The sequence below is a fragment of the Microcebus murinus genome, chromosome 1 (genome assembly GCF_040939455.1).
Source record: "Microcebus murinus isolate Inina chromosome 1, M.murinus_Inina_mat1.0, whole genome shotgun sequence".
Taxonomy (NCBI): domain Eukaryota; kingdom Metazoa; phylum Chordata; class Mammalia; order Primates; family Cheirogaleidae; genus Microcebus; species Microcebus murinus.
In genome coordinates this window covers 162,332,969-162,355,612 of record NC_134104.1, presented here as the reverse complement: position 1 = coordinate 162,355,612, position 22,644 = coordinate 162,332,969, and the positions used below count along the sequence as shown (strand labels likewise).

The following is a 22,644-nucleotide window of genomic DNA, read 5'->3' as shown; positions in this document are numbered from 1 at the left end:
TACGTACGGCAAGCGTGTAGTCCCGTGCGTGAAAAGGGGTGCGTTCACGGGACCAGGGAATCCCCAACGCGCGTAGAGTTGAAGAGCAGGACGAGGTTCTCCGTCCTAACCCATAATGCACTCTCGACTTCCTGGAAGCAAGGATTACAGCCTCTAGGAGGACTCCATCCGGGCGGAAGCGTCTCGCCTTGAGTCAGCTTGGAAGTGAGGAAGCGAGGTATTCTGGGACTTTGCCGGTCTCCCAGTACGCATGTGCGAACGCCCGGAGGCGGTGGCTATGAGAGAAACACGTCAGCAAAACTGGCCAATCACTGGCGTGCGCAAGCGCTGTGGCTCAGGCAGCACCGGAAACACAGGGGGATGGGGCGGCGGTGACGCGATTCTGTCCGCGTTGGAGGGGCCGGGCCGCTGCCGGAGTCGCCGGGGCCGTCGCGTGACGTGGCACAGCCGGAGCTTTAAGGCCAAACCCTGAGCTGCCGCGCCAGTCGCCCAGTAGGTCCTTGTCCCGCTAATTTCTGTCCCGGAGTATTATCCGACACACCGGCCATCGAGACGTCCCTGCTGCCCTTTCTTTCTCAGCTCTTTCTATTTCCTCTCCTTCAGTTTGCCGGGAGCGTGAAGAGAGAAGGCCTGGGGACGCCCCAAACCCCTTCTGCCCATTGCAAGTGCCACTACCGCCATGGGCCTCACCATCTCCTCTCTCTTCTCCCGCCTCTTTGGCAAGAAGCAGATGCGCATTTTGATGGGTGAGTGAGGGGCCCCAGTGGAGATCCGGGGAAGGCCAGGTCTCTGTGCGTGGTGCGGCCTCGGGGCCTGTTTTCCCCTCCGCGGGCCGTGGTGGGGGAGGGGCGGCCAGTTGTGGGTCTAGAGGACTCTTTAAGGGGAAACAATGGAGCTAAGGGTGAACCATCGCCCGGTATCTGTCGCCCGAGGAGGAAGGGACGGGGGCCTCGCGCAAGGTTTCCTTTTTCTGGGCTTCACTTTCTCTCCTTGATCTTACTGAAAGCTGGACAAGATTGGGTGGAGATACTGGGGAAGCGAAGTCAGAAGGGAACAGTGGAGAGGCCCATTCTTGGGGTGCGATCTGCATCCCCTCTTCCCAGGGTGTGGGCAGCGGTTGGGAGGGAGAGACAGCAACTCCAGCATTTCGTCTCCCCTTTTGCGCTTCATGTACACTCTACTCTGCACACTCCGTTGGTATGTGAGCGAGTGGCCGCTGAGAGCCAGGAGCCGCCTGGGGGCAGGAAGTGACCAGGCCCTGTGCCGTGGCTAGGTAGTACCCAAGGTTTCCGAAGAGTATGGAGTCCTCATGCTCAATTTGCTAAACTTTGCCTCTCATTGGATTCGGCTGCATTTTTTCCGTTCTTGTTAATATTAGCTCTCCTTCGTCGAAAATTGAGTTTATCTTGTCTCTGTTTCTTTTGGCTGCTTTCAAGAATTTTAAATATATTTGGTTATTCTCGTTGGTTTTCAAACTAATTTGTATCTAGCTTGCTCAATGTTTAATGCAAAAAACTTTCAGAAATTTTTTTTTAAACCTGTTAAGTTTTTAGTAACTGGACTAAACATCATGACGCTTATAGGATAGCTTTGTTAAATAGTGATTACAGAATTTTTTTTTTTTAAATTTTCCTTTTTTTAGAAAATGGGCTTTTGAAAAACTGCTTTTCTGGGGCCGTTTTTTGCTCAGCTGAGGGAGAAGGGCTGTTGTAAGCAACCCCTCCCCTTAATATTGTGAGTTGTCTCTGCATCACAGTGGAGCTCTATCGACTTGAATAATGCTAAAAGGAGCTGCTCTATCTTTGAACATTGAAACTTGTTGATTTGTTAGTGTTTTGGAAGGGGTGTTATTTTTGACTTCTACTACCATCGAAAAGTTTTCAAAAACAAGCTTCTGTACTATTTGAAGGTACACGAAGAATGAGAGAGTATACATATTTGGTTCTTGTTTTACTTTCCTGTTTATTGAGCTTTCTTACAATTCATAAAATAATTGTTCATGATTCATTCATAAAGGTAAATCAGTGTTTTTCTCTTTCAAAGTATCTCAGATTTTCTCTGAAGAGGACAGAATTATTTTAGGAAGGCAAGCATATTGTTTAAACTCTAAGTGGCTGAAAGTTAGTAGTCTAAAAACATTGGAAGTCAATGGGAGGACTTTGTGAAAAATGAATTTCCAGCCTGTTCCTTAAAGAGATTAACCAGCATATGGTTGTGTTTCAGAAAATGTAGTGTATTGGCCTTTTTACTTAAGATTTATTGTAAATGAATTGCTATTTTTCTTTTCCTTAGTCTATTGTGATTGCTAAAAGTGTGTGTGTTTTTAAAAAAATAAAAATAAAAGTGTGTTTGGCTTGTAATCCCAGCACTTTGGGTGGCTGAGGGAGTTCGAGACCAGCCTGGGCAATGTAGCAAGACCCCATTTCTATAGTAAAATTAAAAAGCTGGGTATGATGGCATATGCATGTAGTCTCTGCTACTCAGGAGGCTGAGGCAAGGAGGATTGCTTGAGCCAAGGAGTTTGAGGTTACAGTGAGCTATGATTGTGCCTCTGCATTCCATCCTGAGCGATAGGACTAGACCCTGCCTCTTTTCAAAAAAGAAAGTGTTGGGGTCAGGAGAAGAAAGGTTGAATTATGCTGGAAAACGTTTCCTATATTTACTATATCGGGGAGGCATTTCTCTCCCTCCAGATAATGATTGGAAGAAAATGGAAGAGGAAAAGTATTCAACTTTCTGCATTTGCGCAGGGAATTGAAGTCATGGAGTTATTCATTTTATTTCAAATTTTTTTTTTTTTTTTTTTTTTTTTGAGACAGAGTCTCACTTTTGTTGCCCTGGCTAGAGTGAGTGCCGTGGCGTCAGCGTAGCTCACAGCAACCTCAAACTCCTGGGCTCAAGCGATCCTGCTGCCTCAGCCTCCCAAGTAGCTGGGACTACAGGCATGCGCCACCATGCCCGGCTAATTTTTTGTATATATATTTTTAGTTGGTCAATTAATTTCTTTCTATTTTTAGTAGAGACGGGGTCTCGCTCAGGATGGTTTCGAACTCCCAACCTCGAGCAATCCACCCGCCTCGGCCTCCCAGAGTGCTAGGATTACAGGCGTGAGCCACCGCGCCCGGCCTTATTTCAAATTTTTTATTACTTGGGTTTGCTATTCTTGTTTTGTACTGTAATTTTGGGGTAATCAGTTTTCCTGGATTAAAAACACTTCAGTCAGAGGCTGGGCACGGTAGCTCACGCCTGTTATCTTAGCACTCTGGGAGCCTGAGGTGGGTGGATCGCTCAGGAGTTCGAAACCAGCCTGAGCAAGAGCAAGACCGAGTCTCTACTAAAAATAGAAGTAAATTAATTGGGCGACTAATATATATAGAAAAAATTAGCTGGGCATGGTGGTGCATGCCTGTAGTCCCAGCTACTCTGGAGGCTGAGGTGAGGCAGGAGGATTGCTTGAGCCCAGGAGTTTGAGGTTGCTGTGAGCGAGGCTGACCCCACGGCACTCTAGCCCAGGCAACAGAGTGAGAGACTGTCTCAAAAAAAAAAGCAACAACAACAAAAAACCCCACTTCAGTCAAAGTGAACTTTTATGGTAGGTAACTCATCAAAGAAAGTAACAAAAGATGAGGGACATATGTGCATGAACAGGAAAAAGAGTGATTTGGAAGTTTGATAATTCTTAAATTTTTCTGTCTGCCTTTATGAGTGATTGTATAAATAATCACTTTTAAAGTATCTGCCCCATTCAACTGTTACAATTATCAGTTAATGTTTTTTCATATTACCTTAGTATGTTTCTTTTTCTTTGATAATGTTTAGATAAAATTCATACTTTTTTGAGTCAGTGGCTTTTTTAGACTTTACATTTTAAAGTGTATTAAGAGATAGTAGGTAATGTGTCTGGTTTGCCAAACTTCTCTAGAGAAGTTTTAAATTCCATTCCTACAATAGCTGCTCTCCCAAAAGTAAAAGTTCAAGTAATTTTAAAAGGTGTTTGAAAGTTAATTTGTAGTTAACTGTAATAAAATAAAAAGCAGATACAGTGTATGAAATTTAAGGATGTATGTAATAGTGGTTTTTTTGTTTTGTTTTGAGACATAGAGTCTCACTCTGTTGCCCAGGCTGGAGTGCTATGGCGTCAGCCTAGCTCACAGCAACCTCAAACTCCTGTGCTCAAGCACTCCTGCTGCCTCAGCCTCCTGAGTAGCTGGGACTACAGGTATGCACCACCATGCCCAGCTAATATATATATATTATATATATATATATATATATATGTTTCTTGTCCATCTAATTTCTTTCTATTTTTTTAGTAGAGACGGTGTCTCGCTCTTGCTCAGGCTAGTCTTGAACTCCTGAGCTAAAACGATCCTCCTGCCTCAGCCTCCCAGAGTGCTAGGATTACAAGTGTGAGCCACCTCATCCGGCCTGTAATAGCTATTTATAAGGGAAAATTATTCGTGTGAATAATATTGCCTGAGTTAGAAAGCAATGGCTTCTGCATTATTCTAAGTCTAGTGTCTGTACTTTGTGATCCGTGATACGATGTAATTTGGTAAATGAATCCCTAAATTATGTTTATATCCAAAAGTGTTATACACAGGAATTACTCTAATCTCTTTACTTTGAATTTTTGAGTTCTTGCCTGTTGAAAAGCTGAAAAAGTGTTGCTGTCTACAAGTTTCCTAACAGCAGTGTAGTTCTGTATTGCCTTGTGGTGGTTTTTGGGAACCAGGGAGGTTCAGGAGAAAAGATCCTATATTTGCCAATTTTAAAAAACTATTGCCAGTATTTTAAGTGAGGCTTCAGGCTAGAGAGTGGTATTTCATACGTGTTCTTTCTTTGAGACTTACCATATTAGAAGCATTTTCTCAGGTCTTTTGTTGAAAACATAATTGCCAGCCTTTTTTAAAAAAATGGCAGTTTGCTGATGATTAACTCATTGATAAAAGTGCAGATGTTCCTTCCTGATCTGTTGGTTAGAAGGAAAACCTAAGCTCATTATTTTTCCATGTACCTGATAGTTTCAGTTTCCATTTCCCTTTGGATGGTCAAGCCTCTGAGGAATTAGATAGATAAAATATTAAGATACACTGTGTCCACCAGAAATACCTAAAGGCAGTATGACTGTATATAAATACTGTTAGAGATCTCTGGCATCTCAGAACTGGTTTATTTTTTTTAATTTTTTTAAAAATTGATATGTAATTCATATACCACGAAGTTTACCCTCTTTAGCCCCCCCCCCCCTTTTGAGGCAGTGTCTCACTCGGTTCCCAGGCTCAGTGCAGTGGCATCATCACAGCTCACTGTAGCCTCAAACTCTTTGGCCCAAGTGATCCTCCTGTCTCAGGCTCCTGAGTAGCTGGGACTACAGGCATGTGCCACCATGCCCGGCTAATTTTTTCTATATATTTTTAGTTGGCCAATTAATTTCTTTCGATTTTTAGTAGAGACGGGGTCTTGCTCTTGCTCAGGCTGGTCCCGAACTCCTGACCTTGAGTGATCCCGCCCGCCTCCTCTGCCTCCCAGAGTGCTAGGATTACAGGCATGAGCCACCGCACCTGGCCAAGTTTACCCCTTTTAAAGTGAACAATTCATTGGTTTTTAGTATATTTGTAGCTGTGTAACCATCACCATTGTTTAATTCTAGAATATTTTCATCATCCCAAAAGGAAACCTTATACCCATCAGTGATCACTCCCATTCCTTCTGCTCCCTATCCTCTAGCAGCTATTAAAACTAATCTACTTTGTTTCTATAGGTTTGTCTATTCAGGATATTTCATGTAATGGAATCGTATACTATGTGGCCTTTTGTGCCTGGTTTTTTCACTTTGCATGATGTTTGCAAAGTTCATCCATATTATAGCATGTATCAGTACTTTATTGCTTTTGATGGCCAAATAGTAATTCCATTGTGTGGATAAACCACATTTTGATTATCCATTCATTAGTTGATAGAAATTTGGTTATCTTTACTTTTTGGTTCTAATAAATAGTGCTGCTGTGAACATTCATGAAAAAATTTTTGTGTGGGCATATGTTTTTAATTCTTCAGTAAATACCTAGGAGTGGAATTGTGTCGTAGTAACTGTGTTTAACATTTTGAGGGAAAATGGTAACATTTTGAGGAACTGACATAACCCTTCCAAAGCAGTGTCATCATTTTACATTCCTACTAGCCATGTATGAGAGTTCTAATTTCTCCACAAGACCTAGGTTTTTTAATATCTGTTCTACTTTTGTGATTCTGGGGACATTTTCCGAACATTAGATGGTTCATCTGAAAAATGAAAGGTTATTTTGGGGATTAAAGTACAAAGATGTGTGGGATCACCTAATATTGTGCTTGAAATACAATAAGCACTCAGTTTTAAATTAATTTTATCATATAGTAGAAGGGGCAAGAAAATATTTTTTAATTATTCAAAGAGAAGAGAAGCTTAAAAAAGTATTATGAAGGTACATTTCGAGCTTGTAGAAAATACGGTAGATAAAGGAAAACATAAAGAAAAAAAATTTTTTTTTTTTTTTTGAGACAGAGTCTCACTTTGTTGCCCAGGCTAGAGTGAGTGCCGTGGCATCAGCCTAGCTCACAGCAACCTCAAACTCCTGGGCTCAAGCAATCTTCCTGCTTCAGCCTCCCAAGTAGCCAGGACTACAGGCATGTGCCACTATGCCCAGCTAATTTTTTCTATATATATTAGTTGGCCAATTAAATTCTATTTATAGTAGAGACAGGGTCTCACTCTTGCTCAGGCTGGTTTCAAACTCCTGACCTTGAGCAATCCGCCCGCCTTGGCCTCCTAGAGTGCTAGGATTATTTATAGGCGTGAGCCACCGCACCCAGCCAAGAAAAATTTTATCCATCTGAAAATATGCCTTTTTCTTTCTAGTCTTTTTCCTTTCTGCATTTTTTCTTCAAAATTGAGGTAATTGGATCTAACTCTTTAACTTTAAATATAAGTATTTCTTGCTGCCCTAATTTGGTAGACATACTTTTTAATAAGACTGGCAAAGATTTTTTGAGGTAGTTTTGCTGCTATATAAACACTCTGGTCAGAATGCTTGTTCTAGTTAAAGAGGACAAGAATTCCTGTATATCTTTCAGTACAGTGACTTGTTTATGGAGGTGGAAGGGAGGGGGAACATTTCTGGGCTATCCAGATTAGTCTTATCCTGGTTAGTTGAGAATTGGTTAGTTTCATTTTGTGGGAAAATCTCATTGCCAAATATTGCAACATTAAGGAAATACATACTTAAGAAATGACTAAAGTGCCACAAAATTGTTAGACCAACATGTTTTTGAGTAAAAAAAGGTATATAAAAAGTGTGCATTTTAAAGGTCACAGTAGAAGTAACTTTTTAAAATAAACTCTTGGTTTATATTTATACAATATTATTTTGGATACAACTGCAAAAGTTACTTTATGTGACTGTGAGCTATTGTCTTGTAATTTTTATTTAAAAAATAATTTGTGCTCTGGGAGGCTGAGGCGGGCGGATTGCTCGAGGTCAGGAGTTCGAAACCAGCCTGAGCAAGAGCGAGACCCCGTCTCTACTATAAATAGAAAGAAATTAATTGGCCAACTAATATATATACAAAAAATTAGCTGGGCATGGTGGCGAATGCCTGTAGTCCCAGCTACTTGGGAGGCTGAGGCAGGAGGATTGCTTGAGCCCGGAGTTTGAGGTTGCTGTGAGCTAGGCTGACGCCACGGCACTCACTCTAGCCTGGGCAACAAAGCGAGACTCTGTCTCAAAAAAAATAAATAAATAAATAAAAAATTAAATAAATAAAAATAATTTGTGGATGCTTATGATTTCATTATTCCGTTTTTAATGAAAGTAATACATGTTGGTTAAAAAAATTCTAAGGGAAGTAGAAGACACTACTATATATGCATACAAGCAGGCATAAAACTTGTTAAAAGAAATTTGGATTATCTACATGTTTTTCTTTAACTTAAAATAATTATGTAATTATGAGTTGTCTTGAATTCTTCCATTCTTTGTCTGTATTTTTGGATTTTCATTGTTTTTAAAGGGTGGTAAAAGGTCCGATTAGATCTCCAATGAGGACTGGCAGGTGCCATAGTCTTCAAAACTTGACTCAAATTTTTGTTTTTATTTTTTCTAGTCAACATCTGTTTCAGTTCTGACCTGGCTTAATCTTATTTAGATGTAGTTAAAGGTGAATTGTGGTTAACTTAAAAGTCTAATCAGAATCACCAAAAGAGGTCATATGCTCTTAAGAGACTTAACTTTGTAGAACAATTTAAAGATCTGGTTGTGTTTTGCCACCCTCCCTTTGTTTTCTGCATTTTTACTGAAGATGCCAAACTTCAAGGTACCTACTTTTGTTTGTGTGTTTTTTTAGAATTATGTTTTCTGATCTTTTTGATACTATTCTATACTCAAAAAATAAAACACTTGTGTAACAGCTGGTTTTTCTTATGCTCATGAATGAGGGCTGGGGTGGACTGATCACTCTGACTAGTATTTTGGAAAGAATAAACTTGCACCCCTGTATGAAGAAGTAGGTAACAGGTTTTGATTACAGGACACACATGAATAAAAAGGCTTGAGTCTCTGGAGAGATCTTAAAGCTACCCTTAGTTGGGTACAGAGTAGAAAGGGTTGTTATAGGATAGAAAGTATTGCCTGTAGCTCTCAGTTCTGTTTTGGACTAACTGATAAAAGTTAAACTTATTTTCATAGGAATATAAATTAGACAAGTGATACAATTTCAGTTCTTTTTAACTTATTAGCATTGCTTTTATGTGTGAACTCATGCTTTGGTTTAACTATTAAAATGTCTTTGCTTAGGGGCCGGGCACTGTGGCTCACACCTGTAATCCTAGCACTCTGGGAGGCTGAGGCCGGTGGATCATTTGAGCTCAGGAGTTCAAGACCAGCCTGAGCAAGAGTGAGACCCCGTTTCTACTAAAAATAGAAAGAAATTAGCTGGACAACTGAAAATATATAGAAAAAAATTAGCCGAGCATGGTGGTGCATGCCTGTAGTCCCAACTACTTGGGAGGCTGAGGCAGTAGGATTGCCTGAGCCCAGGAGATTGAGGTTGCTGTGAGCTAGGCTGATGCCATGGCACTCTGTCTCAAAAAAAAAAAAAAATGTCCTTGCTTACTTAAATCAATATTTCATTGAATTGATTTTTTTTTCTTTGCCTAAAACTATGGTGTTCAACTTTTTTTTTTTTTTTAGACTTCGTCTTTTTTTTTTTTTTTTTTTTTGAGACAGAGTCTCGCTTGTTGCCCAGGCTATAGTGAGTGCCGTGGCGTCAGCTTAGCTCGCAACGACCTCAAACTCCTGGGCTCAAGTAATCCTTCTGCCTCAGCCTCCTGAGTAGCTGGGACTACAGGCATGTGCCACCATGCCCGGCTAATTTTTATATATATATATTAGTTGGCCAATTAATTTCTTTCTATTTTATAGTAGAGACGGGGTCTCGCTCGTGCTCAGGCTGGTTTCGAACTCCTGACCTCGAGCAATCCGCCCGCCTCGGCCTCCCAGAGTGCTAGGATTGCGTGAGCCACCGCGCCCGGCCTAAATTGATTTTTAAAATCTGCGATAAGATAAATCTAGGTGGCCAAATGTGATGTACTTAGAACAATGATATATTCAATGTGGTTATTAGATATTCACCTTTTATTTATGAGGGCTTTAGCAAACAATGTGGAATATATAGATTTTGAGACATTCATACTTACAATCAGTTAATTTGCTCTTATTATAAGGGGACTAGAACATAGTTATATAGGTATATTTTTTCCCTGTAGCATCAAGATCCTTTACCTAAAATTTACTCTGTAAATAAAAGGAAAATTAAGGTTACAGATCTTAAGATAATCCTTTATTCACTTGTTCTCACGTGTTCTGATTCAACTTCTAATTTGTGTTTTTAGAAATGGTGGTAGAGGCCGGGCGCAGTGGCTCACACCTGTAATCCTAGCTCTCAGGGAGGCCGAGGTGGGCAGATCGTTTGAGCTCAGGAGTTTGAAACCAACCTGAGCAAGAGCGAGACCCTGTCTCTACTATAAATAGAAAGAAATTAATTGGCCAACTAATATATATAGAAAAAATTAGCCGGGCATGGTGGCGCATGCCTGTAGTCCCAGCTACTCGGAGGCTGAGGCAGAAGGATCGCTTGAGCCCAGGAGTTTGAGGTTGCTGTGAACCAGGTTGACGCCACGGCACTCACTCTAGCCTGGGCAACAAAGTGAGACCCTATCTCAAAAAGAAAAAATGATAGTAGGCCAGGGCAATGTCTCACCCTCTGTTGTGCTAGCACTTTTGGAGGTTGAGGTGGCAGGATAGCTTAAGGCCAGGACTTTGAGACCTGCCAGAGACCTCATCTGTACTGAAAATAGAAAAAAGTTAGCTTGGTGTGAGGATGGGCACCTGAAGTCCCAGCTACTCAAGAGGCTGAGGCAGGAAGATCAGCCCCCTAACCCAGTTTTTCCCCCGACTCTAGGAAGAACTGGGAATAGAAGGAGGATCACTTGATCCCAAGAGTTTGAGATTGCAGTGAGCTATGATCATGCCACTACACTCTAGCCGTGGCAACTAAACAACAAACAACAAAATGGTGGTAGTTCATAGAATTAATAAGGATTTGAATCGGAAGAGGTCTTAGGTTATCTGATCCAATCCCTTTGTTTTATGGCTAATTTCTCTGGCCTCAGTGTCCTAATGTGACATGTTTAACTGCATTTAAGTAGTTCATAGCAAAGCTAGAGCTTAGAGCCTGAGTTAGCCACATACTCTTTTCACTACTACATGCTGTCTGTCTAGGTCTAGAAAGAAAAATGGAAAGGACTTCTGTAGGAAGTTTTGCCTTTGTCTGGGAATCAGAAATAAGATAATTTCATTTCTAACTCATATTTGCGCCTTGAACAGTCAACTTTTACTTTAAACTCTAAATTTAATGTACATTTATTTCTTGGTGTGTGCTTTGGGTCTATATTTTAAATCTATAATGTTGTCTTCTAGTTGGATTGGATGCTGCTGGCAAGACAACAATTCTGTATAAACTGAAGTTGGGGGAGATAGTTACCACCATTCCTACCATTGGTAAGAAAGTTTATAGATGACTTTAATTTATAAATACCGTAGTGATATATTATAAAGTGAAATATAATACAGTCTAATTTTAAAACTTTTTGTTAAAAGTTGATTATCTTAATAGGACTTTTAAACTATTCTAAGAATTTCACAATAAAGAAGTTTATTTTCTTAGTGATGCTTAATTTGCACAGCAGTCATTTTTGTTTTCCTTTGTAGGTTTTAATGTGGAAACAGTAGAATATAAGAACATTTGTTTCACAGTATGGGATGTTGGTGGTCAAGATAAAATTAGGCCTCTCTGGAGGCATTACTTCCAGAATACCCAGGTAAGGAGTACTATGTGTTCTTAAAACTTTTCTTTATGGGTTTCATGCTCTGAAGTTTACATTAATATCTAATATTTGCTTGGATGTTGGTGTTTTCTATATGAGTTGGCATTTCTCTTATCTCTACTTCTGTATTCTTCAGTGGACTCTCACTCATGCCTCAGCCTAAATTACCTAGGGTAGAAGAGTTATGTAACCATCACACTAAGATTTGGGGGTGGGATGGATGCCAGCATAATTTTCAAGAATGAATTTGCCACCAGGTGTAGTGGCTCAGGCCTATAATCCTATCACTTTGGGAGGCCAAGGTGGGTGGATTGTTTGAGGTCAGGAGTTTGAGACAAGCCTGAGCAAGAGTGAGACCCTGTCACTACAAAAAATGGAAAAATTAGCCGAGCATGGTGGCAAGTGCCTGTAGTCCCAGCTGCTTGGGAGGCTGAGGTAGGATTGCTTGAAGCCAGGAGTTTTGAGGTTGCAGTAAGCCATGATAACACTACTGCAATCTAGCCAGGGGGGGACAGAGCAAGATTCTGTTTCAAATTTAAAAAATAATAATTTAGATGTCTCATTGATAGTTCTTTTGGTTTCATTCTTAGTTTAGAAAGTAAGGTCAAACTTTCTGACATTATAGTTTTGAATGAATGTATTAAGATTATTGATATTCCTTCATTTAGCCCAATTAGGTGTTTATTGAAAATACATTAAAGTTAATCTGCTTTGTTTATTTGTAAGATATTTTAATATTACCACGTAGTATATATATAATACTGATATGGGAAAGACCTTAGTAATCCTGTAGAGCGGGAGTTCTCAGGTTTGGCTTCCCATTAGAATCACCTGGGAAACTCTAAAATTCCTAAAGCCCTAATCATGGCTCTAGACCACTTAAATCAGAATCTTTGGAGATGTGTACCTGTAATCCAGGTATCAGTAGTATTTCTTAAACTTTAACGTGCATATCAATCACCTGCATATTTGTTAAAAATACAGATTGATTGAACATGACTTGGCTAAGGCCTCAGATTCTGTATTTGGGTGGTGTTGAAGCTGTTGGCACCAGCAGCACTATTGATAATTTGGGCTAGATTGTTCATTGTTTCTTGGAGATGGGAAGGGCTCTCTGTTACCATGTAGGATGTTTAGCAGCATCCTTGTCCTCTACATAGTAGATATCAGTAGCAACACCCCCACAACCTACTTGTGACAACCAAAAATGTCTCCACACCTACAAAATATCCCCTGGGGACAGAACTGCTCCCTGCTGAGCAGCACTATTCATAAGAGGAAACTGAAACATGGAATGACTTATCCAAGAGTGGTGTGATATTATAAACACTTTATAATGTCATCTTGTTCTCCAACTCTTAAAACATTGCAAATGAGTGAAGTATATTGCCACCAAGTTGCATTGATACCCTAGGTAAAGCTTATACCATAGCTAACCTGGCTGGAACAACCAGGTTTAAGTAGTATGTCATGTTAAATAAGTGATATGCTTTTTTTATTTAAAAATGAGAATGTTTATGTTCATTAACAAAGATGTGGCTAGAAAAGATATTTGATATAGAGATACATGCTTTAAAAAAACTTTATTATGCACAACCGTTAGGTTGAATATTTCTTAAACAAAATTCTTGGGACTAGAAGTATTTTCAATATTGGATTTTTTTTTTTTTTTGGAATATTTGCATTATACTTACCCAGTTGAGCCCAAATTTGAAAATCTGAAATCTGAACTGCTCTAATAAGCATAATGTTGGTGTACAGAAGGCTTTGTATTTTGGAGCAAGTCAGATTTTGGATTTTCAGATTAGGGATAATCCTGCATACACAAAAGTAGAGAGAACAGCATAATAAACTCTCATATATCTATTACGCAGCTTTAGTTATTAAGATGTAGCCAATGTTTAATTGATACTCATCTCTAATGTGCTTAGGTATTTCATTTAGGGAATATATTCTGGAAATAGAGTTAGATATGAAATAAAACCTTGCTAATTGTTAAGCCTTGTAATTCTTGGCCAAGGTTTACCCTGGTCTTATCCCTAGATATGTTTAGAATGCTTTGTAATTTGCTTCAAGTTCTAAATTTGAGAGTAGACCCATTCCTGGCCTTGTTGGACCACCTTAGAATTAAAAGTCCAAGTACTACTTCCTAGGGAGCTCATGCCTGCTGGAGCAAGCTTTATGTTAGTTGATGTAATCATAGCAAGCTTTCAGCTTGCATTTCCAGCATTTCTGATCAGTTCTAGCTATAAAATTTCAAAGAAGCTAATTTTACCTGTAACCATGTTTTTTTTTTTCTTTCTTTCTTTCTTTTTTGAGACAGTGTCTCCTTTTGTTGCCCTGGCTAGAGTGAGTGCCGAGGTGTCAGCCTCGCTCACAGCAACCTCAATCTCCTGGGCTCAAGTGATCCTGCTGCCTCAGCCTCCCGAGTAGCTGGGACTACAGGCATGCGCCACCATGCCCGGCTATTTTTTTCTACATATATTAGTTGGCCAATTAATTTTTTTTTTTTTGAGACAGAGTCTCAGTTTGTTGCCCAGGCTAGAGTGAGTGCCGTGGAGTCAGCCTAGCTCACAGCAACCTTAAACTCCTGGGCTCAAGCAATCCTACTGCCTCAGCCTCCTGAGTAGGTAGGCATGGGCCACCATGCTTGGCTAATTTTTTCTGTATATATTAGTTGGCCAGTTAATTTCTTTCTATTTATAGTAGAGACAGGGTCTCGCTCTTGCTCAGGCTGGTTTCAAACTCCTGATCTCGAGCAATCCTCCCGCCTCGGCCTCCCAGAGTGCTAGGATTACAGGCGTGAGCCACCATGCCCAGCCAATTTCTTTCTATTTATAGTAGAGATGGGGTCTCACCCTTGCTCAGGCTGGTTTGGAACTCCTGACCTCGAGCAATCCGCCTGCCTTAGCCTCCCAGAGTGCTAGGATTACAGTGTAACCATGTTTCTAATTTGCATTAACAATCCAGAGCAGCCGGGCGTGGTGGCTTACACCGGTAATCCTAGCACTCTGGGAGGCTGAGGCAGGCGGATTGCTCAAGGTCAGGAGTTGGAAACCACGCTGAGCAAGACCCCGTCTCTACTAAAAAATAGAAAGAAATTAATTGACCAACTAAAAATATATGTACAAAAAATTAGCTGGGCATGGTGGTGCATGCCTGTAGTCCCAGCTACTTGGGAGGCAGAGGCAGGAGGATCACTTGAGCCCAGGAGTTTGAGGTTTCTGTGAGCTGGGCTGATGCCACGCCACTCACTCTAGCATGGGCAACAAAGCGAGCCTCTGTCTCAAAAAAAAAAAAAGAAAAGAAAAGAAAAGAAAATTCTTCTTCGGTAGATAATTATAATTAGTTTGCTATTATAAATAATTAAGACAGTATTTGGCTTTTTAAGAAAGTTTATAGCAGCTGGGCTTTAGAATTCTAGCTTCTCTACAGTCTTGATTCTAGGCTGTTTCAGGAAGAGAACAACTTAGAATTTATTCCTAAAATAATTCTCCCTCTCAGTGTTACTTGGCACTGATAGTGTTATTTACATTTTAAAACAGAATAAAAATGGAATGTTTGTAGTCAAATAAAATTAGATCCTTTTTAGAGGCATTATCTTCTTCTAGGTAGGTTTTTAAAGGGAGTAGCTTTTGAGATAGGGAAAGGAGACATAGATTTGCTAAATGCCTGCAATGAGCTAGGAACAAAGATAGATCCTTTATACCTTTATGTTTACATTTAATCTTTTTTTTTTTTTTTTTTTTGAGACAGAGTCTCACTCTGTTGCCTGGACTAGCTTGCTGTGTTGTGGCGTCAGCCCAGCTCACAGCAACCTCAAACTCCTGGGCTTAAGCTTTACTTCTGCCTTAGCTTCCCGAGTAGCTGGGGCTACAGGCATGCGCCACCATGCCTGGCTAATTTTTTCTATGTATTTTTAGTTGTCCGGCTAATTTCTTTCTATTTTTTTAGTAGAGACAGGGTCTCACTCTTGCTCAGGCTGGTCTTGAACTCCTGAGCTCAAAGGATCTGCCTCGGCCTCCCAGAGTGCTAGGATTACAGGCATGAGCCACCACGCCTGGCCCTCCCCCCCTTTTTTTAGTACTTTGTGCTTGCCTTTGAGTAAATAAGCTAATTCATGATTCTTTAGGATCTTTGATTTAGTCTTTTTGCTTTTGTTACCACTTTGTAGCTGTTTGCTACTAATAACTTATTTGCACTTAAATGTGGGAGTGCAGAGAGAAGTGGGGAAAAGGCTAAAATTTATTCTTAGGGTAGTTGAGAAAGGTGATCAGTTGGTTAAGGGTAAGATTCTTTTAGATTTGAAATAACACTAATAAGTTAAAATCAAATGGTACAAATAGTACTCAAATCAGTTTTCAGTAATAGAGCCCCCAAGTTTTGGGTTTTGGTGGGGGTTTTTTTGGTTGTTTTTTTTTTTTTTTGCTTGCTTGGTTTTATTTTATAATGAGACATTTTCTTCTAACATCTAATGCTTGATACCATTTTGCTGTCTATACTTGTTTTATATTTAGTGTGTCTTTTAACTGTTATAATGTATTAAACAATTTTTCCCCAGGGTCTTATTTTTGTGGTAGATAGCAATGATCGTGAAAGAATTCAGGAAGGAGCAGAAGAGCTGCAGAAAATGGTAAGAATATACTTAAAATTCATCATTTTCAAGATGTGTTTTTCCAGGTGACATTGGTGGTATTTTAGTGGTTGGTACTTACACAAATGAATTTTTTTGGCAGTAGAAAGAACCATGAGAAACTATAGTATCCATAGGTTCTTAAGAATGCACACCAACATCTCTTGCAGCACTTTCTTAAAAACACATGGAAGAGTAGCTACTTCAGTAAATTGAGAGGAAGGTACTGCTTGTTTTTAGAATGCTTCATAGTTAATTTTGATGCATCTCTCTGGTTGAGGATATCTGATTTAGTTCAGTCCCTTATTTTACAGATATGAAATGTATAGTTTTGAAGCAGTTTTGACATAGAAATACTGATTCAGATCCTTTGATCTCAAGGTCATCAGTTTCAATTTTCTCTATGTTGTATCTATAATTACTTCAGAATTGTTTTGTAATAGCAACCATGGTAAAGGATTCCTTCTGGAAGCAGGGGCAATTTGGTTGATAGTGCCATTTTAGCCTTGCCATATATCAGATTAATGTTTCCATGTATTCATATGTTAAATATCCTGGAAAAAACCCAGCTACTCAGGAGACTGAGGCAGGAGAATTGCTTAAGCCCAGGAATTGGAGGCTGTAGTGAGTTGTGATTGTGCCATCTGTGATTGTGTTTATGGCAAACTTGTAGCTATAAAATATTTGCTGAAATGAAATATTAATTCTCATTTATTGCTCCTAAGACTAGAGTGCAGTTTGTAAAACTATGGTGCCAGTATATGTGTAACTAATTCACTGGTGGCTTTTTGCCTAATGAGTCAAATGTCACCAACATCCACTCTTTAAAAAAAACCTTTATTGAGATATAATTCACATAACATAAATTTAAGTATACACAGTTGTATAGCCATCATCACAATCTACTATTAGAAAATTAGCATTACCTCCAAAAGAAATCCTGGAACCATTAGTAGTCACTCCCCATACCTTCCCTCCACAAGCCACACTCCAGCATCTGACAACTACTAACTTGCTTTGTGTCTCTATGCAGTCACCTATTCTGGACATTCAGTATGTGGTCTGTTGTGAGTAGCTTCTTTCACTTAGCACAAATTTTTAAAGTTCATCCATGTTGTATCATGTATCAGTACTTACTCCCACCAGCTTCTATTTTTGGTACTCTTTATATTTTTCATTATACTGCTAATGCCCAGATAATTGTAGTGTTGTCCCACTGTTGTCTGATCCAGCTGGTTAGAAAGGATAAAAGTAAAAAAAAATCATCTGAGTACTTTTGCTACTAAGTACCATGAGATCCTGCCATAAACATTTTATTCTCATACGTGTTTCTTGCCTATGATAGTCCTAACGATGGATAACTGTGAAGGCTAGAGTGGTTTCTTTAATGAAATGGTAGAATGATTGGCTTAAAAAAAGTTTTGCTGGCCGGGCATGCGGTGGCTCATGCCTGTAATCCTAGCACTCTGAGTGGCTGAGGCAGGCGGATTGTTCGAGACCAGCCTGACCAAGAGTGAGACCCCCGTCTCTACTAAAAATAGAAAGAAGAGGCCTGGTGCGGTGGCTCTCGCCTGTAATCCTAGCTCTCTGGGAGGCCGAGGCGGGCGGATTGCTCGAGGTCGGGAGTTCGAAACCAGCCTGAGCAAGAGCGAGACCCCGTCTCTACTATAAAAATAGAAAGAAACTAATTGGCCAACTAATATATATAGAAAAAATTAGCCGGGCATGGTGGCTCATGCCTGTAGTCCCAGCTACTTGGGAGGCTGAGACAGAAGGATCGCTTGAGCCCAGGAGTTTGAGGTTGCTGTGAGCTAGGCTGACGCCACGGCACTCACTCTAGCCTAGGGAACAAAGCGAGACTCTGTCTCCAAAAAAAAAAAAAGAAAAAAAAAATAAGATTAGCCGGGACAACTAAAAAATATATAGAAACAATTAGTGGGGCATAGTGGCGCATGCCTGTAGTTCCAGCTACTCGAGAGGCCGAGGCAGAAGGATTACTTGAGCCCAGGAGTTGGAGGTTGCTGTGAGCTAGGCTGACTCTATGGCACTCTAGCCTGGGCAACAGAGTGAGACTCTGTCTCAAAAAAAACACACTTTTGCATTACTTGAAGGCATATGATTGTTTGCTGTGGATTTAAAAACTGATGGATATGAGATTTAAGTTGTAAGAGTACCTGAACTTTATTTGGAGAAATGTGGTTGATGTTTAATAATGTGTTTAGTTATTCAATGCTGAATAAAGGGTACATTTAGGAAGACCATGTTTTAATTGATCACAATAATTGGATTCCAGTTTGGTAATTGTTAATATCTTAGCTTTTATTTCCAGCTTCAGGAAGATGAATTGAAAGATGCAGTGCTGCTGCTTTTTGCAAACAAACAGGATTTGCCAAATGCCATGGCCATAAGTGAAATGACAGATAAATTAGGTCTTCAGTCTCTTCGTAATAGAACAGTAAGTATTTGCAGGTTGATATTAATCTCCTCACTGTTAGTTATTAGGAGAATTGTTTAGGTTAGTATTTAGTATAAACATTTATTATCCCCTTCGAATAGATAATGAACCATTATTTATTTAAAAATATGGTAATATACTCTCTTGCTTATAAAAAATAAGCTCTTTCAGGTTTTATTTCAAACCTTTATAAATTTGCATTTAGTTTTACTTTAAAGTACATTGATATCAGCCTAGCGCAGTGGCTCACGCCTGTAATCCTAGCACTGGGAGGCTGAGGCTGTCGGATTACTCAAGGTCAGGAGTTCGAGACCAGCCTGAGCTCTACTAAAAATAGAAAGAAAATAATTGACCAACTAAAAATATATATAGAAAAAATTAGCCAGGCATGGTGGCGCATCCCAGCTACTCTGGAGGCTGAGGCGGTAGGATCGCTTGAGTTCAGGAGTTTGAGGTTGCTGTGAGCTAGGCTGACGCCACGGCACTCACTCTAGCCTGGGCAACAAAGCGAGACTCTGTCTCAAAAAAAAAAAAACAAGTACATTGATGTCTTCTCCATTCAACTTTTAATATATCTTTTGATTTTTGTTAACTTTAGTATTAATAAAGATATAGGAAACTACTGTAGGAGAATTAGAGTATTTAAAAGATTATTGATATTCTTAATTTTGTATCTTTTAAATGGCTTTACAACAAATATTTTGTCATTTGGTTTTCTTATTAAGGATCTAGTATTTAAGTTTTGAAGGTATTTTGAATGTAATTATAAGAAATTTTATACTTGCTCTCAAATAGCTTTAGATCAGTGATTGAGATATTGGCAAAATGTGATATACTATTTTATATATGAAGATGAGTATCACAAACTATTAGTGTCATGTGGTTTATAGTACTTTTTCATTAACTTGTAAACTAATATTATAAAGCTAATATTATAGAGCTAATATTGTACTGTTGCAAAAACAAAAACTGTTGCCTGTTTGAGAATTCTCAGGCTGATTTAAACAAGATAAAATGTAAAGGATCCAAGTTTTCCACGCTGTGAAGATAAGAACTCATGCCTTTCCCCAGCCTTCTTACATTACTTACTGAGGTTGGGTAGTCAAATAATAAGTGGCAACATGGTATTCCTGCAGTGGCCTTGCGACATTAAAGCAGCATTGTTTTTTGAAGGCAAAATAAAACTGGTCAAAAAGATGATTAATAAGGCCGAGGCAGGTGGATCGCTCAAGATCAGGAATTCGAAACCAGCCTGAGCAAGAGCAAGACCCCGTCTCTACTATAAATAGAAAGAAATTAATTGGCCAACTAATATATATAAAAATTAGCCGGGCATGGTGGCGCGTGCCTGTAGTCCCAGCTACTCCGGAGGCTGAGGCAGGAGGATCGCTTGAGCCCAGGAGTTTGAGGTTGCTGTGAGCTAGGCTGACGGCACGGCACTCACTCTAGCCTAGGCAACAAAGTGAGACTGTCTCAAAAAAAAAAAAAAAAGATGATTGATATAAATAAAGTATCTCTTAAAGGTAAATTGCTTTCTAGGTTTTTTTTCATGATATTTGTAACTTTCCATTGCATTTCATACAGTTACTAGAGATAAGATTCATTACCATTTTTTAAAAGCTGGAACTTTTTGGAATGCATGAGACTAAAGATAGTGAAATTATATGAAAAGTTTAATCAACAAACCCAAGTGGGTAGTTTATTAGTAATTTCTTCATGAATCTTTTCTTCCGATTAAGTGGTGGAAAGTTGACTAAATCTAATGAACAGGTAGGTAAGAAGTAGCTTTAAATATGGGGGGAGTCTTGTGAGAAGCAAGAAGTGTGAGAAGACTCATAATGTAGATAATTTTTTCTTTCCCCAAGCAGTTTCAGGAAAAGGGGTAGATAATTTTGGGTAATCTTTATAGTTACTGAGATCATTAAATATAAAATTGATTATTTGTTTGTGAGATGTAATATTTTACCATGTTTACATTTATTCCTATCATTTTATATATTAAATTTTTCTTTTCTTTTTTCTTACATGTTTATAATTGCTGGCTCCTAATACCATTGGACATTTGGGAGAAATATTTAATTTTTTTATTAAGAAAGCTTAAATCACTGTGGTTGTATATATTATGTTAATCAAGTATTTTCTTGTCCTTTCTTTACAGTGGTATGTTCAAGCCACTTGTGCTACACAAGGAACTGGTCTGTATGAGGGACTTGACTGGCTGTCAAATGAGCTTTCAAAACGTTAAATGAAACTGGATATCTAACCAAGGACATGTTTGATAGAATTGGTCTAGGCTTGTTACAACAAAATTAGTTTGCATCTTGGTTATTAAACAGTATCTGGGACTGGTTTGGGCAGAATATTACAGCATTTAAACTTATTTTGTTGCCAATTATTGTTTACCAAGTATAATGCTGCTGTTTAGCAATATGCTTGGTTTTAAAGAAATTCTCCTTGGGGAAAAATGTGTCCTCTTTTCATTTTACCTCCCTTTACCCTAAATGCCTGGACACAGCTATTGTGAAACCTCTAAAGAAATCAGTTTTGAATGTTTTTTGAGCCCACAACAAACAAATAATGTTTTAAAGTTATCCCTTTGCTACTTTACTGATACCTTTATCATTCCTGGGACAGTCTGCTGATTTAAAAATGTAGCATTCCATTTGTATTTATTTCTCTCCCTTGCCAAAAAGATTTTCTAATACTGCTTGTACCAGCCAGGGAAATGCTCCAAAACACTATTCAGCTCTCTTGCACTGAGGAACTCACTTTTTCTCCCATATTGACTCATGGCCTCCATCAGCCAAACTTACCTTTGTATAGTTTGGATTTGATAGCTCATTAGTTCTGTGCTGGTTGCAAAGAGTTCATATTGAGATGGTTTTTAATACTCAGCAGATTGTCTTCCTTTATATTGTATCTTTTTTATGTTGCATGTTGCTTTTGGTATCACCCTGACTCTTTGCCCAGTATATGATAGTTCTGCTGATGTTTTATTGTTTATTGGTGAACATACCCTCATTAAGAGTTTTTGGAAAACTCATCAAATTCAATGAATACATTTTCTTCATAACCCATTTGGAATTATTCCTAATAAAATGATAAAACATAATTGTGTGTGTTCTTTTTGAGTCTTGAAGGTGTTTGAAATGGATTTCTATGTAGCAGAGTTGATTTGCATATTTGACATACTGTGAATAATAATACAGATCCCAGTGGGTTTACCAATTGTTTAAATTGGAAATACAACGTGAATTGTTATCATGTGTATAACAGTGGAGAGCAACATCAAAAACTTAGTTTTCTGTGATAAAATACTACTTTTTTTCTATAAAATACGGTTTTGATGCAGTAAATTTCTAAGGTCAGATCAAGAGTAAAAGGCTACAATAAAATAAACTGCCCACAAAGCATGTATGCATGTGTGTGTGTTACAGCTAACATTAGTTTAAAAAAAAAAAATTCAAGTACAGTTTTCATGGCAAGTTACAAAGGCTGTTAGTGATGTTACTCTCTTTACAAAGAACTAAGTTCGCAAGTACTTTTTTTTTTTTTTTTTTGGAGACAGAGTCTTACTCTGTTGCCCAGACTAGAGTGCCGTGGTATCAGCCTAGCTCACAGCAACCTCAAACTCCTGGGCTCAAGCAATCCTTCTGCCTCAGACTCCCAAGTAGCTGGGACTACAGGCATGTGCCACCATGCCCGGCTAATTTTTTTCTATATATTTTTAGTTGGCCAATTAATTTCTTTCTATTTTTAGAGATGGGGGTCTCGCTCTTGGTCAGGCTGGTTTTGAACTCCTGACCTTGAGTGATATGCCCGCCTTGGCCTTCCAGAGTGCTAGAATTACAGCCATGAGCCACCACGACCAGCCACAAGCACTTTAACATCACAAATTTTAGAACTTCAGTAGAAAACTGCACATAACTAATTATTTTGTTAAGGCAATAAAGGTATATACCTCATTAACTACATGTATTAAGTTATGGACTCAACTTGATGATTTTGAATAACTTAGTTTTTGTCTATATTCTAATGTTTTATGTATTTTGTAAACCTTTGCTTTTTTATGGTTCTTAATGGCTTGTATAGATGTGGGTAATTTTATGGATCGAAGATTTCTAAAACTAAATG

The 22,644-nt window shown here is 39.0% G+C and overlaps 1 protein-coding gene across 1 annotated transcript; it reads left to right on the top strand.

Moving 5' to 3' along the window:
* Positions 1-337: 337 nt before the first annotated feature.
* ARF4 (ARF GTPase 4) lies at positions 338-21,920 on the top strand. The gene is made up of 7 exons (XM_076008849.1): positions 338-492; positions 604-746; positions 11,016-11,096; positions 11,307-11,416; positions 15,984-16,055; positions 18,385-18,510; positions 20,669-21,920. Exons 2-7 carry the CDS (start codon positions 680-682, stop codon positions 20,753-20,755), a joined length of 543 nt encoding a protein of 180 aa, XP_075864964.1. The 5' UTR covers positions 338-492; positions 604-679; the 3' UTR covers positions 20,756-21,920.
* The last annotated feature ends 724 nt before the right edge of the window (positions 21,921-22,644 follow it).

Excerpts from the sequence above, each read along its gene's own strand:
- ARF4 (XM_076008849.1), top strand. The coding sequence starts at position 680 with ATGGGCCTCACCATCTCCTCTCTCTTCTCCCGCCTCTTTGGCAAGAAG. Across the intron at positions 11,097-11,306 it reads TACCACCATTCCTACCATTG|GTTTTAATGTGGAAACAGTA; the intron begins GTAAGAAAGTTT and ends TTTCCTTTGTAG. Across the intron at positions 18,511-20,668 it reads AGTCTCTTCGTAATAGAACA|TGGTATGTTCAAGCCACTTG; the intron begins GTAAGTATTTGC and ends CTTTCTTTACAG.